Below are 19235 nucleotides of genomic sequence, written 5' to 3'. Positions count from 1 at the left end.
TATTTCTTTATTTTCATATTTTTGTACAAATAAACAAAAGCTTACTCTGTATAAAGATACAAATCTGAACTGTGGTTGATATAAAATACTTTGGTTTTGACATACTACTGCCACCCCGTGGTTGGATAGAGAACTGCATGTACAGACGACTCAGTCCAGTATGGGCCGGTTGGCCATAGAGAGGGGAAGGAGTGACAGCAAGGAAGAGAGGGAAAGAGTGACAGCAAGGAAGAGAGGGAAAGAGTGACAGCAAGGAAGAGAGGGAAGGAGAGGGATTGAGTATACTCCCAACCCTTGTGGCTAGCAAGACTGGAATCTGAACTATTGGATCCCACTGTAGTCAATTACAGGTTGGAGGGGCTAAACCACTGTAGCCAATCACAGGTTGGAGGGGCTAGCCCACTGTGATAATGACATCACAGGTTGGAGGAGGGGCTAGCTCACTACAGTCAATCACAGGTTGGAGGGGCTAGCCCACTGTGATGATGACATCACAGGTTGGAGGATGCGAGGCAGCGTGTATCGTCAGGGGAGGAGAAGAAGTCCAGGACCCTGCCCTCCTCTGACAGCTGACCATACTCGTTGTTGTAAAAGGTCTGGCCAGAGAGTTGGGAGAGGAAGGCTGGTCGGTGTCTGGAACTAACGGGGCTACCGCTGGACTCTACCACCACCAGGCGCTCTGTACTTCTACTGGGGAAGGAGGGGAGGAGAGGGAGGAGAGGGAGGGGAAGAGAGGAGGGGTGGTGGGAGAGGAGAGGAGACAGCTGTTAGGACAATATTCTGTTATTTTCTGACAACAGTTTTTAAAAACATTTTAAAAAAGACGACCCACAGACGCCTTGTCATATAATGACGCTATTGGTTAAGGGCATGACGCTATTGGTTAAGGGCATGACGCTATTGGTTAAGGGCATGACGCTATTGGTTAAGGGCATGACGTTATTGGTTAAGGGCATGACGTTATTGGTTAAGGGCATGACGTTATTGGTTAAGGGTATAGCGCTATTGGTTAAGGGCATGACGCTATTGGTTAAGGGCATGACGTTATTGGTTAAGGGCATGACGTTATTGGTTAAGGGTATAACGCTATTGGTTAAGGGCATGACGCTATTGGTTAAGGGCATGACGCTATTGGTTAAGGGCATGACGCTATTGGTTAAGGGCATGACGCTATTGGTTAAGGGTATGACGCTATTGGTTAAGGGTATAACGCTATTGGTTAAGGATATAACGCTATTGGTTAAGGGCATGACGCTATTGGTTAAGGGTATAACGCTATTGGTTAAGGGTATGACGCTATTGGTTAAGGGCATGACGCTATTGGTTAAGGGCATGACGCTATTGGTTAAGGGTATGACGCTATTGGTTAAGGGCATGACGCTATTGGTTAAGGGCATGACGCTATTGGTTAAGGGCATGACGCTATTGGTTAAGGGTATAACGCTATTGGTTAAGGGTATAACGCTATTGGTTAAGGGCATAACGCTATTGGTTAAGGGTATAACGCTATTGGTTAAGGGTATAACGCTATTGGTTAAGGGTATAGCGTTATTGGTTAAGGGCATAACGCTATTGGTTAAGGGTATAACGCTATTGGTTAAGGGCATGACGCTATTGGTTAAGGGCATGACGCTATTGGTTAAGGGTATAACGCTATTGGTTAAGGGCATAACGCTATTGGTTAAGGGCATAACGCTATTGGTTAAGGGCATGACGCTATTGGTTAAGGGCATAACGCTATTGGTTAAGGGTATAACGCTATTGGTTAAGGGTATAGCGTTATTGGTTAAGGGCATGACGCTATTGGTTAAGGGTATAACGCTATTGGTTAAGGGTATAGCGTTATTGGTTAAGGGCATGACGCTATTGGTTAAGGGTATAACGCTATTGGTTAAGGGTATAACGCTATTGGTTAAGGGCATGACGCTATTGGTTAAGGGTATAACGCTATTGGTTAAGGGTATAGCGTTATTGGTTAAGGGCATAACGCTATTGGTTAAGGGTATGACGCTATTGGTTAAGGGCATGACGCTATTGGTTAAGGGCATGACGCTATTGGTTAAGGGCATGACGCTATTGGTTAAGGGCATGACGCTATTGGTTAAGGGTATAACGCTATTGGTTAAGGGCATGACGCTATTGGTTAAGGGTATAGCGCTATTGGTTAAGGGCATAACGCTATTGTTTAAGGGCATGACGCTATTGGTTAAGGGCATGACGCTATTGGTTAAGGGTATAACGCTATTGGTTAAGGGCATGACGCTATTGGTTAAGGGTATAACGCTATTGGTTAAGGGCATAACGCTATTGGTTAAGGGCATGACGCTATTGGTTAAGGGTATAACGCTATTGGTTAAGGGCATAACGCTATTGGTTAAGGGTATAACGCTATTGGTTAAGGGCATAACGCTATTGGTTAAGGGCATAACGCTATTGGTTAAGGGTATAACGCTATTGGTTAAGGGCATGACGCTATTGGTTAAGGGTATGACGCTATTGGTTAAGGGCATGACGCTATTGGATAAGGGCATGACGCTATTGGTTAAGGGTATGACGCTATTGGTTAAGGGCATGACGCTATTGGTTAAGGGCATGACGCTATTGGTTAAGGGCATGACGCTATTGGTTAAGGGTATAACGCTATTGGTTAAGGGCATGACGCTATTGGTTAAGGGCATGACGCTATTGGTTAAGGGCATGACGCTATTGGTTAAGGGCATGACGCTATTGGTTAAGGGTATGACGCTATTGGTTAAGGGTATGACGCTATTGGTTAAGGGTATGACGCTATTGGTTAAGGGTATGACGCTATTGGTTAAGGGCTTGACGCTATTGGTTAAGGGCATAACGCTATTGGTTAAGGGTATGACGCTATTGGTTAAGGGTATAACGCTATTGGTTAAGGGCATGACGCTATTGGTTAAGGGCATGACGCTATTGGTTAAGGGTATGACGCTATTGGTTAAGGGTATGACGCTATTGGTTAAGGGCTTGACGCTATTGGTTAAGGGCATAACGCTATTGGTTAAGGGTATAACGCTATTGGTTAAGGGCATGACGCTATTGGTTAAGGGCATAACGCTATTGGTTAAGGGTATAACGCTATTGGTTAAGGGCATGACGCTATTGGTTAAGGGCATAACGCTATTGGTTAAGGGTATGACGTTATTGGTGTGTTAAACATACTTGGCTCCTCTGTGTTCGTGTTGGATCATCTCAAACTCCTCTGACGCCAGAACCATCCCACTGTCTGTCTGGTTGTCCTGAGGAGAGAACAGGCCATCAGCATCACTTTCAATAACCACAAGTCAAGGGCTTAACGTGTTGTCCTGGGGAGAGAACAGGAGACTGGCTTAACATGTTGTCCTGGGGAGAGAACAGGAGACTGGCTTAACATGTTGTCCTGGGGAGAGAACAGGAGACTGGCTTAACATGTTGTCCTGGGGAGAGAACAGGAGACTGGCTTAACATGTTGTCCTGGGGAGAGAACAGGAGACTGGCTTAACATGTTGTCCTGGGGAGAGAACAGGAGACTGGCTTAACATGTTGTCCTGGGGAGAGAACAGGAGACTGGCTTAACATGTTGTCCTGGGGAGAGAACAGGAGACTGGCTTAACGTGTTGTCCTGGGGAGAGAACAGGAGACTGGCTTAACATGTTGTCCTGGGGAGAGAACAGGAGACTGGCTTAACATGTCCTGGGGAGAGAACAGGAGACTGGCTTAACATGTTGTCCTGGGGAGAGAACAGGAGACTGGCTTAACATGTTGACCTGGGGAGAGAACAGGAGACTGGCTTAACATGTTGTCCTGGGGAGAGAACAGGAGACTGGCTTAACATGTTGTCCTGGGGAGAGAACAGGAGACTGGCTTAACATGTTGTCCTGGGGAGAGAACAGGAGACTGGCTTAACATGTTGACCTGGGGAGAGAACAGGAGACTGGCTTAACATGTTGTCCTGGGGAGAGAACAGGAGACTGGCTTAACATGTTGTCCTGGGGAGAGAACAGGAGACTGGCTTAACATGTTGTCCTGGGGAGAGAACAGGAGACTGGCTTAACATGTTGTCCTGGGGAGAGAACAGGAGACTGGCTTAACATGTTGTCCTGGGGAGAGAACAGGAGACTGGCTTAACATGTTGTCCTGGGGAGAGAACAGGAGACTGGCTTAACATGTTGTCCTGGGGAGAGAACAGGAGACTGGCTTAACATGTTGTCCTGGGGAGAGAACAGGAGACTGGCTTAACATGTTGACCTGGGGAGAGAACAGGAGACTGGCTTAACATGTTGTCCTGGGGAGAGAACAGGAGACTGGCTTAACATGTTGTCCTGGGGAGAGAACAGGAGACTGGCTTAACATGTTGACCTGGGGAGAGAACAGGAGACTGGCTTAACATGTTGTCCTGGGGAGAGAACAGGAGACTGGCTTAACATGTTGTCCTGGGGAGAGAACAGGAGACTGGCTTAACATGTTGTCCTGGGGAGAGAACAGGAGACTGGCTTAACATGTTGTCCTGGGGAGAGAACAGGAGACTGGCTTAACATGTTGTCCTGGGGAGAGAACAGGAGACTGGCTTAACATGTTGTCCTGGGGAGAGAACAGGAGACTGGCTTAACATGTTGTCCTGGGGAGAGAACAGGAGACTGGCTTAACATGTTCACCTGTTTAGACAACTGGAGACCAGCTTAACGTGTTCACCTGTTTAGACAACTGGAGACCAGCTTAACGTGTTGACCTGTTAAGGCAACTTAACGTGTTGACCTGTTTAGGCAACTGAAGACTGGCTTAACCTGACAAGCAGACCACCATAGTCCCTGTGCCCAGAAAGCGAAGGTAACCTGCCTGAATGACTACCGCCCTGTAGCAATCAGTGCTTTGAAATGCTGGTCATGGCTCACATCAACACCATTATCCCAGAAACCCTAGATCCACTCCAATTCGCATGCCGCCCCAACAGATCCACAGATGACCCAATCTCAATCGCACTCAACACTGCCCTTTCACACCTGGACAAAAAGAACACCTACGTGAGAATGCTGTTCATTGACTACAGCTCAACGTTCAACACCATAGTGCCCTCAAAGCTCATCACTAAGCTAAGGATCCTGGGACTAAACACCTCCCTCTGCAACTGGACTTCCTGACGGGCCGCCCCCAGGTGTTAAGGGTAGGCAACAACACATCTGCCACGCTGATCCTCAACACAGGGGCCCCTCAGGGGTGTGTACTTAGTCCCCTCCTGTACTCCCTGTTCACCCACGACTGCGTGGCCAAGCATGACTCCAACACCATCATTAAGTTTGCTGACGACACAACTGTGGTAGGCCTGATCACCGACAATGATGAGACAGCCTATAGGGAGGAGGTCAGAGACCTGGCAGTGTGGTGCCAGGACAACAACCTCTCCCTCAACGTGAGCAAGACAAAGGAGCTGATCGTGGACAACAGGAAAAGGAGGACCGAGCACGCCCCCATTCTCATCAACGGGGCTGTAGTGGAGCGGGTCGAAAGTTTCAAGTTCCTTGGTGTCCACATCACCAACAAACTATCATGGTCCAAACACACCAAGACAGCTGTGAAGAGGACACGACAACACCTTTTCCCCCTCAAGAGAAAATATTTGGCATGGGTCCCCAGATCCTCAAAATGTTCTATAGCTGCACCATCGAGAGCATCCTGACCGGTTGCATCACCGCCTGGTATGGCAACTGCTCGACATCAGACCGTAAGGCAATACAGAGGGTAATGCGTACGGCCCAGTACATCACTGGGGCCAAGCTTCCTGCCATCCAGAAACTATATACTAGGCGGTGTCAGAGGAAGACCCAAAAAAACAGCTCCTAACTCAGGACAGTCCCTCAGGAGAGATTTGACTAAATGTCACCAACCGTTTGACATTTAGCAGTTTGAATAGAGCAATGGAGAGATACAATGATAGAGGGATGGAGAGATACAATGATAGAGGGATGGAGAGATACAATGATGAGAGATACAATGATAGAGGGATGGAGAGATACAATGATGAGAGATACAATGATGAGAGATACAATGATAGAGGGATGGAGAGATACAATGATAGAGGGATGGAGAGATACAATGATGGAGAGATACAATGATAGAGGGATGGAGCCAGAGTGCAGGAGAGACAGATCTTACTCCGTTGTTGTGGGTTTTATGCCAGGTCGTTTCCATTGGTAGCTCCTCAAATGTCTTGACTCCAGGTTGGCATGACGACAGCTTCGACGGCCCCACGAACACACAGCCAGCGAAGGGCACACAGTTATAATACCTGCCACACACACACACACACACACACACACACACACACACACACACACACACACACACACACACACACACACACACACACACACACATTACCCCTATGTTATGTATATCTGTTGAGTGAGAACCCAGAGGACACCAGAGGACCCCAGGAAGAGTAACTGTTGCTATAGTAACAGCTAATGGGGATCGGAAGAGATAAGACAATGACTGAACATAAAAGTAAAGTAGTCTCCACTTCCTCTACTCTTGGAGGGTTACACGTTTCCTTCTCATCAGAGCCCGATTTAGACCTGTCAGGCAAAGCATTTAGAGAGTGAACGTCTTACTGCTCTATAAATAACCATTAGTGGTTGAATAAAAAAACATGACAGTCTGGAAAGAATATGTGAGGTCTACCTGGAGAAGTCAGGATAATTGGCATCTGTCTTAATCAGTAGTATGGTACCTGATGGTGTTATAGACAGTAGTATGGTACCTGATGGTGTTATAGACAGTAGTATGGTACCTGATGGTGTTATAGACAGTAGTATGGTACCTGATGGTGTTATAGACAGTAGTATGGTATCTGATGGTGTTATAGACAGTAGTATGGTACCTGATGGGTGTTATATATAGACAGTAGTATGGTACCTGATGGTGTTATAGACAGTAGTATGGTACCTGATGGTGTTATAGCCAGTAGTATGGTACCTGATGGTGTTATAGCCAGTAGTATGGTACCTGATAGTGTTATAGCCAGTAGTATGGTACCTGATGGTGTTATATATAGACAGTAGTATGGTACCTGATGGTGTTATATATAGACAGTAGTATGGTACCTGATGGTGTTATATATAGACAGTAGTATTGTACCTGATGGTGTTTTATATAGACAGTAGTATGGTACTGATGGTGTTATATATAGACAGTAGTATGGTACCTGATGGTGTTTTATATAGACAGTAGTATGGTACCTGATGGTGTTATATATAGACAGTAGTATGGTACCTGATGGTGTTTTATATAGACAGTAGTATGGTACCTGATGGTGTTTTATATAGACAGTAGTATGGTACCTGATGGTGTTTTATATAGACAGTAGTATGGTACCTGATGGTGTTATATATAGACAGTAGTATGGTACCTGATGGTGTTATAGACAGTAGTATGGTACCTGATGGTGTTATATATAGACAGTAGTATGGTACCCGATGGTGTTTTATATAGACAGTAGTATGGTACCTGATGGTGTTTTATATAGACAGTAGTATGGTACCTGATGGTGTTTTATATAGACAGTAGTATGGTACCTGATGGTGTTATATATAGACAGTAGTATGGTACCTGATGGTGTTATAGACAGTAGTATGGTACCTGATGGTGTTATATATAGACAGTAGTATGGTACCCGATGGTGTTATATATAGACAGTAGTATGGTACCTGATGGTGTTATAGACAGTAGTATGGTACCTGATGGTGTTATAGACAGTAGTATGGTACCTGATGGTGTTATATATAGACAGTAGTATGGTACCTGATGGTGTTATATATAGACAGTAGTATGGTACCTGATGGTGTTATAGACAGTAGTATGGTACCTGATGGTGTTATAGACAGTAGTATGGTACCTGATGGTGTTATAGACAGTAGTATGGTACCTGATGGTGTTATATATAGACAGTAGTATGGTACCTGATGGGTATGCTGTGACAGGCCAGTCTCAGTTCCTCCTGTGAAGTGGTTCGTGATGAGGCGTGAGAGAAACTGTCATCCTCCGATTTCTGGGACGGATTCAGGGGGATGTAGTCCTTACCATCCTACAGAATATAATAGTAATTACCATCCTACAGAATATAATATCAGTCATTACCATCCTACAGAATATAATATCAGTCATTACCATCCTACAGAATATAATATCAGTTAGTCCTTACCATCCTACAGAATATAATATCAGTCATTACCATCCTACAGAATATAATATCAGTCATTACCATCCTACAGAATATAATATCAGTTAGTCCTTACCATCCTACAGAATATAATATCAGTTAGTCATTACCATCCTACAGAATATAATATCAGTTAGTCATTACCATCCTACAGAATATAATATCAGTTAGTCCTTACCATCCTACAGAATATAATATCAGTTAGTCATTACCATCCTACAGAATATAATATCAGTTAGTCATTACCATCCTACAGAATATAATATCAGTTAGTCCTTACCATCCTACAGAATATAATATCAGTTAGTCATTACCATCCTACAGAATATAATATCAGTTAGTCATTACCATCCTACAGAATATAATATCAGTTAGTCCTTACCATCCTACAGAATATAATATCAGTTAGTCCTACCATCCTACAGAATATAATATCAGTTAGTCATTACCATCCTACAGAATATAATATCAGTTAGTCATTACCATCCTACAGAATATAATATCAGTTAGTCATTACCATCCTACAGAATATAATATCAGTTAGTCATTACCATCCTACAGAATATAATATAAGTTAGTCCTTACCATCCTACAGAATATAATATCAGTCATTACCATCCTACAGAATATAATATCAGTTAGTCATTACCATCCTACAGAATATAATATCAGTTAGTCATTACCATCCTACAGAATATAATATCAGTTAGTCCTTACCATCCTACAGAATATAATATCAGTCCTTACCATCCTACAGAATATAATATCAGTCATTACCATCCTACAGAATATAATATCAGTTAGTCATTACCATCCTACAGAATATAATATCAGTTAGTCATTACCATCCTACAGAATATAATATCAGTCATTACCATCCTACAGAATATAATATCAGTCATTACCATCCTACAGAATATAATATCAGTCATTACCATCCTACAGAATATAATATCAGTTAGTCCTTACCATCCTACAGAATATAATATCAGTTAGTCCTTACCATCCTACAGAATATAATATCAGTTAGTCATTACCATCCTACAGAATATAATATCAGTTAGTCATTACCATCCTACAGAATATAATATCAGTTAGTCATTACCATCCTACAGAATATAATATCAGTTAGTCATTACCATCCTACAGAATATAATATAAGTTAGTCCTTACCATCCTACAGAATATAATATCAGTCATTACCATCCTACAGAATATAATATCAGTTAGTCATTACCATCCTACAGAATATAATATCAGTTAGTCATTACCATCCTACAGAATATAATATCAGTTAGTCCTTACCATCCTACAGAATATAATATCAGTCCTTACCATCCTACAGAATATAATATCAGTCATTACCATCCTACAGAATATAATATCAGTTAGTCATTACCATCCTACAGAATATAATATCAGTTAGTCATTACCATCCTACAGAATATAATATCAGTCATTACCATCCTACAGAATATAATATCAGTCATTACCATCCTACAGAATATAATATCAGTCATTACCATCCTACAGAATATAATATCAGTTAGTCCTTACCATCCTACAGAATATAATATCAGTTAGTCCTTACCATCCTACAGAATATAATATCAGTTAGTCCTTACCATCCTACAGAATATAATATCAGTTTGTCCTTACCATCCTACAGAATATAATAAAAGTTAGTCATTACCATCCTACAGAATATAATATCAGTTAGTCATTACCATCCTACAGAATATAATATCAGTTAGTCATTACCATCCTACAGAATATAATATCAGTTAGTCATTACCATCCTACAGAATATAATATCAGTTAGTCCTTACCATCCTACAGAATATAATATCAGTTAGTCATTACCATCCTACAGAATATAATATCAGTTAGTCATTACCATCCTACAGAATATAATATCAGTTAGTCCTTACCATCCTACAGAATATAATATCAGTTAGTCATTACCATCCTACAGAATATAATATCAGTCCTTACCATCCTACAGAATATAATATCAGTTAGTCATTACCATCCTACAGAATATAATATCAGTTAGTCATTACCATCCTACAGAATATAATATCAGTTAGTCCTTACCATCCTACAGAATATAATATCAGTCATTACCATCCTACAGAATATAATATCAGTTAGTCCTTACCATCCTACAGAATAAAATATCAGTCATTACCATCCTACAGAATATAATATCAGTTAGTCCTTACCATCCTACAGAATATAATATCAGTTAGTCATTACCATCCTACAGAATATAATATCAGTTAGTCATTACCATCCTACAGAATATAATATCAGTCATTACCATCCTACAGAATATAATATCAGTCCTTACCATCCTACAGAAAATAATATTAGTCATTACCATCCCACAGAATATAATATCAGTTAGTCATTACCATCCTACAGAATATAATATCAGTTAGTCATTACCATCCTACAGAATATAATATCAGTTAGTCCTTACCATCCTACAGAATATAATATCAGTTAGTCATTACCATCCTACAGAATATAATATCAGTTAGTCATTACCATCCTACAGAATATAATATCAGTTAGTCCTTACCATCCTACAGAATATAATATCTGTTAGTCATTACCATCCTACAGAATATAATATCAGTTAGTCATTACCATCCTACAGAATATAATATCAGTTAGTCCTACCATCCTACAGAATATAATATCAGTTAGTCCTACCATCCTACAGAATATAATATCAGTTAGTCATTACCATCCTACAGAATATAATATCAGTTAGTCATTACCATCCTACAGAATATAATATCAGTTAGTCATTACCATCCTACAGAATATAATAGCAGTCCTTACCATCCTACAGAATATAATATCAGTCCTTACCATCCTACAGAAAATAATATTAGTCATTACCATCCCACAGAATATAATATCAGTTAGTCATTACCATCCTACAGAATATAATATCAGTTAGTCATTACCATCCTACAGAATATAATATCAGTTAGTCCTTACCATCCTACAGAATATAATATCAGTTAGTCATTACCATCCTACAGAATATAATATCAGTTAGTCATTACCATCCTACAGAATATAATAGCAGTCCTTACCATCCTACAGAATATAATATCAGTCCTTACCATCCTACAGAAAATAATATTAGTCATTACCATCCCACAGAATATAATATCAGTTAGTCATTACCATCCTACAGAATATAATATCAGTTAGTCATTACCATCCTACAGAATATAATATCAGTTAGTCCTTACCATCCTACAGAATATAATATCAGTTAGTCCTTACCATCCTACAGAATATAATATCAGTTAGTCATTACCATCCTACAGAATATAATATCAGTTAGTCATTACCATCCTACAGAATATAATATCAGTCCTTACCATCCTACAGAATATAATATCAGTTAGTCCTACCATCCTACAGAATATAATATCAGTCATTACCATCCTACAGAATATAATATCAGTCATTACCATCCTACAGAATATAATATCAGTTAGTCATTACCATCCTACAGAATATAATATCAGTTAGTCCTTACCATCCTACAGAATATAATATCAGTTAGTCATTACCATCCTACAGAATATAATATCAGTCCTTACCATCCTACAGAATATAATATCAGTCATTACCATCCTACAGAATATAATATCAGTTAGTCCTTACCATCCTACAGAATATAATATCAGTTAGTCATTACCATCCTACAGAATATAATATCAGTTAGTCATTACCATCCTACAGAATATAATATCAGTTAGTCCTTACCATCCTACAGAATATAATATCAGTTAGTCATTACCATCCTACAGAATATAATATCAGTTAGTCATTACCATCCTACAGAATATAATATCAGTTAGTCATTACCATCCTACAGAATATAATATCAGTTAGTCCTTACCATCCTACAGAATATAATATCAGTTAGTCATTACCATCCTACAGAATATAATATCAGTTAGTCATTACCATCCTACAGAATATAATATCAGTTAGTCATTACCATCCTACAGAATATAATATCAGTTAGTCCTTACCATCCTACAGAATATAATATCAGTTAGTCCTTACCATCCTACAGAATATAATATCAGTTAGTCCTTACCATCCTACAGAATATAATATCAGTCATTACCATCCTACAGAATATAATATCAGTTAGTCCTTACCATCCTACAGAATATAATATCAGTTAGTCATTACCATCCTACAGAATATAATATCAGTTAGTCATTACCATCCTACAGAATATAATATCAGTTAGTCCTTACCATCCTACAGAATATAATATCAGTTAGTCCTTACCATCCTACAGAATATAATATCAGTTAGTCATTACCATCCTACAGAATATAATATCAGTTAGTCATTACCATCCTACAGAATATAATATCAGTTAGTCATTACCATCCTACAGAATATAATAGCAGTCCTTACCATCCTACAGAATATAATAGCAGTCCTTACCATCCTACAGAAAATAATATTAGTCATTACCATCCCACAGAATATAATATCAGTTAGTCATTACCATCCTACAGAATATAATATCAGTTAGTCATTACCATCCTACAGAATATAATATCAGTTAGTCATTACCATCCTACAGAACATAATATCAGTTAGTCATTACCATCCTACAGAATATAATATCAGTCATTACCATCCTACAGAATATAATATCAGTTAGTCCTACCATCCTACAGAATATAATATCAGTTAGTCATTACCATCCTACAGAATATAATATCAGTCCTTACCATCCTACAGAATATAATATCAGTCCTTACCATCCTACAGAATATAATATCAGTCCTTACCATCCTACAGAATATAATATCAGTCCTTACCATCCTACAGAATATAATATCAGTTAGTCCTTACCATCCTACAGAATATAATATCAGTTAGTCCTTACCATCCTACAGAACATAATATCAGTTAGTCATTACCATCCTACAGAATATAATATCAGTCATTACCATCCTACAGAATATAATATCAGTTAGTCATTACCATCCTACAGAATATAATATCAGTTAGTCATTACCATCCTACAGAATATAATATCAGTTAGTCATTACCATCCTACAGAATATAATAGCAGTCCTTACCATCCTACAGAATATAATATCAGTCCTTACCATCCTACAGAAAATAATATTAGTCATTACCATCCCACAGAATATAATATCAGTTAGTCCTTACCATCCTACAGAATATAATATCAGTTAGTCATTACCATCCTACAGAATATAATATCAGTTAGTCATTACCATCCTACAGAATATAATATCAGTTAGTCATTACCATCCTACAGAATATAATATCAGTTAGTCATTACCATCCTACAGAATATAATATCAGTTAGTCCTTACCATCCTACAGAATATAATATCAGTTAGTCATTACCATCCTACAGAATATAATATTAGTCCTTACCATCCTACAGAATATAATATCAGTTAGTCCTTACCATCCTACAGAATATAATATCAGTTAGTCCTTACCATCCTACAGAATATAATATCAGTTAGTCATTACCATCCTACAGAATATAATATCAGTCATTACCATCCTACAGAATATAATATCAGTCATTACCATCCTACAGAATATAATATCAGTTAGTCATTACCATCCTACAGAATATAATATCAGTTAGTCCTTACCATCCTACAGAATATAATATCAGTTAGTCATTACCATCCTACAGAATATAATATCAGTCCTTACCATCCTACAGAATATAATATCAGTCATTACCATCCTACAGAATATAATATCAGTTAGTCCTTACCATCCTACAGAATATAATATCAGTCATTACCATCCTACAGAATATAATATCAGTCATTACCATCCTACAGAATATAATATCAGTTAGTCATTACCATCCTACAGAATATAATATCAGTTAGTCATTACCATCCTACAGAATATAATATCAGTTAGTCATTACCATCCTACAGAATATAATATCAGTTAGTCATTACCATCCTACAGAATATAATATCAGTCCTTACCATCCTACAGAATATAATATCAGTTAGTCCTTACCATCCTACAGAATATAATATCAGTTAGTCCTACCATCCTACAGAATATAATATCAGTTAGTCATTACCATCCTACAGAATATAATAGTCATTACCATCCTACAGAATATAATATCAGTTAGTCATTACCATCCTACAGAATATAATAGTCATTACCATCCTACAGAATATAATATCAGTTAGTCCTTACCATCCTACAGAATATAATATCAGTCCTTACCATCCTACAGAATATAATATCAGTTAGTCCTTACCATCCTACAGAATATAATATCAGTTAGTCATTACCATCCTACAGAATATAATATCAGTTAGTCCTTACCATCCTACAGAATATAATATCAGTTAGTCCTTACCATCCTACAGAATATAATATCAGTTAGTCATTACCATCCTACAGAATATAATATCAGTTAGTCATTACCATCCTACAGAATATAATATCAGTCATTACCATCCTACAGAATATAATATCAGTTAGTCCTTACCATCCTACAGAATATAATATCAGTTAGTCATTACCATCCTACAGAATATAATATCAGTCATTACCATCCTACAGAATATAATAGTCATTACCATCCTACAGAATATAATATCAGTTAGTCCTACCATCCTACAGAATATAATATCAGTTAGTCATTACCATCCTACAGAATATAATATCAGTTAGTCATTACCATCCTACAGAATATAATATCAGTTAGTCATTACCATCCTACAGAATATAATATCAGTTAGTCATTACCATCTTACAGAATATAATATCAGTTAGTCATTACCATCCTACAGAATATAATAGTCATTACCATCCTACAGAATATAATATCAGTTAGTCCTTACCATACTACAGAATATAATAGTCATTACCATCCTACAGAATATAATATCAGTTAGTCATTACCATCCTACAGAATATAATAGTCATTACCATCCTACAGAATATAATATCAGTTAGTCCTTACCATCCTACAGAATATAATATCAGTCATTACCATCCTACAGAATATAATATTAGTCATTACCATCCTACAGAATATAATATCAGTTAGTCCTTACCATCCTACAGAATATAATATCAGTTAGTCATTACCATCCTACAGAATATAATATCAGTCATTACCATCCTACAGAATATAATATCTGTTAGTCATTACCATCCTACAGAATATAATATCAGTTAGTCATTACCATCCTACAGAATATAATATCAGTTAGTCCTTACCATCCTACAGAATATAATATCAGTTAGTCATTACCATCCTATAGAATATAATATCAGTTAGTCCTTACCATCCTATAGAACGGGAAATACAGACATGTAACACACATCTTGTTTAAGCAATAATGCCCGAGGGGGTGGTTTATATGGCCAATATACCACTGCCAAGGGCTGTTCTTTGCACGACGCAACACGGAGTGCCTGGATATCTTAGCCGTGGTATATTAGTCATATATCACAAACCCCTGAGGTGCTTTATTGCTATTATAAACGTTTTACCAACGTAATTAGGACAGTACACAAGTCATTTAGCATCATACGGTGGTATATTGTCTGACATACCAAGCCTTTCAGCCAATCAACATCCAGGACTCAAACTACACGGTTTATAATCAATTTTAAACAACATAACCTTTATTCCTACAGAAATGGCCACTATGACTTCAATGTTGACAGATCAGACATGACTGGATAGGTTGAAACCTCTCAGTGTCTTACTGGTAGGCTGTTGTCCTGTAGTAGGTCTCCCAGGATATCTACCAGGGCTTGGAAGGTAGGTCTCTCCCGGGGCTCGCCCTGCCAGCAGGCCAGCATTATACCATAGCTATGAAGAGAGACACACAGACACACAGCAACATGTTACAGCAAAGAGATATCCTACAGGCCATCAGGATCCCATAACTACCAGCAGAGATATCCTACAGGCCAGCAGAGATATCCTACAGGCCATCAGGATCCCATAACTACCAGCAGAGATATCCTACAGGCCATCAGGATCCCATAACTACCAGCAGAGATATCCTACAGGCCGGCAGGATCCCATAACTACCAGCAGAGATATCCTACAGGCCAGCAGAGATATCCTACAGGCCAGCAGGATCCCATAACTACCAGCAGAGATATCCTACAGGCCAGCAGGATCCCATAACTACCAGCAGAGATATCCTACAGGCCGGCAGAGATGTCCTACAGGCCCGGCAGGATCCCATAACTACCAGCAGAGATATCCTACAGGCCAGCAGAGATATCCTACAGGCCAGCAGGATCCCATAACTACCAGCAGAGATATCCTACAGGCCAGCAGGATCCCATAACTACCAGCAGAGATATCCTACAGGCCGGCAGGATCCCATAACTACCAGCAGAGATATCCTACAGGCCAGCAGAGATATCCTACAGGCCGGCAGGATCCCATAACTACCAGCAGAGATATCCTACAGGCCAGCAGAGATATCCTACAGGCCAGCAGGATCCCATAACTACCAGCAGAGGGCAACAGAGACACACAGTAGGGCTAAAGAGTGTTAGACTGCACTCCACACAACCACTAGTAGTTATAGCCACTACAGAGCACACAGTACCTTACATTACTTAGTATATTGTGTGCTTGGGTTTGCATGAAATGTATGCAAGGTAGGGAAGGAGTAAGTGACTTTTTTTTTTTTTTTTTTTTTTTTTTTTTTTTTTTTGGGGGTGAGTAAGTGACTCTTATAGAACTACGTATATCTTGTGAATTATTCTAGGATCTGTGTTGACTCACATCTCAGGGGAAGCTGTTTCAGGAGCTCTCATCCTGGTTCCATCTTTCAGTCGTTTACAGAAGTCCTCATCGATCTGGACACCTGGGTACGGAGATGCACCTGAGGAGAGGCACACTGGTGTTATCAGAGATAAGGTCTGTCTGTCTGTCTTTCAGGGTGGATGGCTGGCTAACTATACAACTAGGGAAGAACATTATCTCTCACTGAGAGACTGTAAGTCCTGCTAAAAGACCTAAATGTCTCACCCAGAGAGAAGATCTCCCAGAGTAGAACACCAAAGGACCAGACGTCAGACTGGCTGGTGTAAACCTTGTCAAAGATACTCTCTGGAGCCATCCACTTCAGTGGCAGACGGGCCTGAGAGAGAGAGAGAGACAGGGGGAGAGAGAGAGAGAGAGGAGAGAGAGAGACAGGGGAGAGAGAGAGAAGAGAGATAGAGGGAAAGGAGAAAGAGACAGGGAAAGGAGAGAGAGACAGGGGGAGACAGGACAGACAGAGAGAGAGAGAGGGAAAGGAGAGAGAGAGGGAAAGGAGAGAGAGAGAAAGGAGAGAGACGGGGGGAGAGAGAGAATGGGCGGGAGAGAGGTAAATACAACCAATATATATGTTTATTTATTTTCCCTTTTGTACTTGAAGTATTTGCACATCATTACAACACTGTATATAGACATAACATGAAATGTATTTATTGAGAGGGAAAGGAGAGAGAGAGAGAGTGCCCCCCACTCCCACAAAGAGGGCTTCAACATGAAAGTCAGACATACGCCCAGGCCGCGAGCAGGCAAACAGACCCAACCCCCACTCTTAGACTAGCCCAAGCCAATGGCATGTACCAGATGCTCAGCAGGCTCTGCTCACACTTACTGGTCTGAGGTCAAACCACACGACTAACAACATTGGACACTTTATGGAACACAAAACCTTCACTATCTCATCCTGGAATATCCAAGGCCTGAGGTCATCTGCCTTTGGCCTAAAGAGCAAGAACCTGGACTTCATCAAAGATATCAGAAATACAGATATTGTCATCCTACAAGAAACATGGTACAGAGGAGACGGACTCACTGGTTGCCCTCTAGGTTACATAGAGCTGGTAGTCCCATCCACCAAACTACCAGGTGTGAAACAGGGAAGAGACTCAGGGGGTATGCTAATGGTTATATATCAGACCTAACTCACTCTATTAAATTAATCTAAACAGGAACATTTTACATTTGGCAAGAAGTTCAAAAGGAAATGATCTCAACAGAGAAAATGTCCTCCTGTGTGCTACCTATATCCCCCCACTAGAATCCCCTTTAATGAAGACAGCTTCTCCATCCTGTGTGCTACCTATATCCCCCCACTAGAATCCCCTTTAATGAAGACAGCTTCTCCATCCTGTGTGCTACCTATATCCCCCCACTAGAATCCCCTTTAATGAAGACAGCTTCTCCATCCTGTGTGCTACCTATATCCCCCCACTAGAATCCCCTTTAATGAAGACAGCTTCTCCATCCTGTGTGCTTCCTATATCCCCCCACTAGAATCCCCTTTAATGAAGACAGCTTCTCCATCCTGGAGGGGGAAATCAATCATTTCCAGGCCCAGGGACATATACTAATCTGTGGCGACCTAAATGCCAGAACTGGACAAGACCCTGACACCCTCAGCACACAAGGGGACAAACACCTACCTGGAGGTGACAGCATTCCCTCCCCCATATGCCCCCCTAGGCACAACTACGACAACATAACCAACAAAACGGGTCACAACTCCTGCAGCTCTGACTATGTAGACACGCTGGGTATGTACAAAGTCAATGGTAGGCTTCGAGGGGACTCCTATGGTAGGCACACCTATAGCTCATGTCTTGGCAGTAATACTGTAGACTACTTTATCACTGACCTCAACCCAGACTCTCAGAGTGTTCAGTCAGCCCACTGACACCCCTATCAGATCACAGTAAAATCACAGTCTACTTGAACAGAGCAATACTCAATCATGAGGCATTAAACCCAAAGGAACTGAATAATATTAAGAAATGCTATAGATGGAAGTAAAGTAGTGTGGAAACCTACCAAAAATAAATTGGGCAACAACAAATTCAATCCCGTTTAAAAAAACTTCCTGGACAAAACGTTTCACTGTAATAGTGAAGGTGTAAACTTGGCAGTACAAAA

At 40.0% G+C, this 19235-nt stretch overlaps 1 protein-coding gene across 1 annotated transcript in view; it reads right to left on the bottom strand.

Annotated features, from left to right (window-relative positions):
• LOC120048754 (vascular endothelial growth factor receptor 3-like) overlaps positions 1–19235 on the bottom strand; it is a 50763-nt gene continuing 31528 nt past the window's right edge. The window contains exons 8-14 of the mRNA XM_038994947.1: positions 17319–17430; positions 17073–17172; positions 16031–16136; positions 7959–8083; positions 6154–6286; positions 3187–3263; positions 1–690 (exon numbers count right to left, since the gene is read on the bottom strand). Of these exons, the coding sequence (XP_038850875.1) occupies positions 492–690; positions 3187–3263; positions 6154–6286; positions 7959–8083; positions 16031–16136; positions 17073–17172; positions 17319–17430 (852 nt within the window). The 3' untranslated portion in view covers positions 1–491. The remainder of the gene's footprint in view (positions 691–3186; positions 3264–6153; positions 6287–7958; positions 8084–16030; positions 16137–17072; positions 17173–17318; positions 17431–19235) is intronic.

This window comes from Salvelinus namaycush, chromosome 5, assembly GCF_016432855.1.
Source record: "Salvelinus namaycush isolate Seneca chromosome 5, SaNama_1.0, whole genome shotgun sequence".
In the NCBI taxonomy this organism is placed as follows: domain Eukaryota; kingdom Metazoa; phylum Chordata; class Actinopteri; order Salmoniformes; family Salmonidae; genus Salvelinus; species Salvelinus namaycush.
The sequence above is the reverse complement of the archived record's forward strand: the minus strand, read 5'-3'. Positions and strand labels throughout refer to the sequence as shown.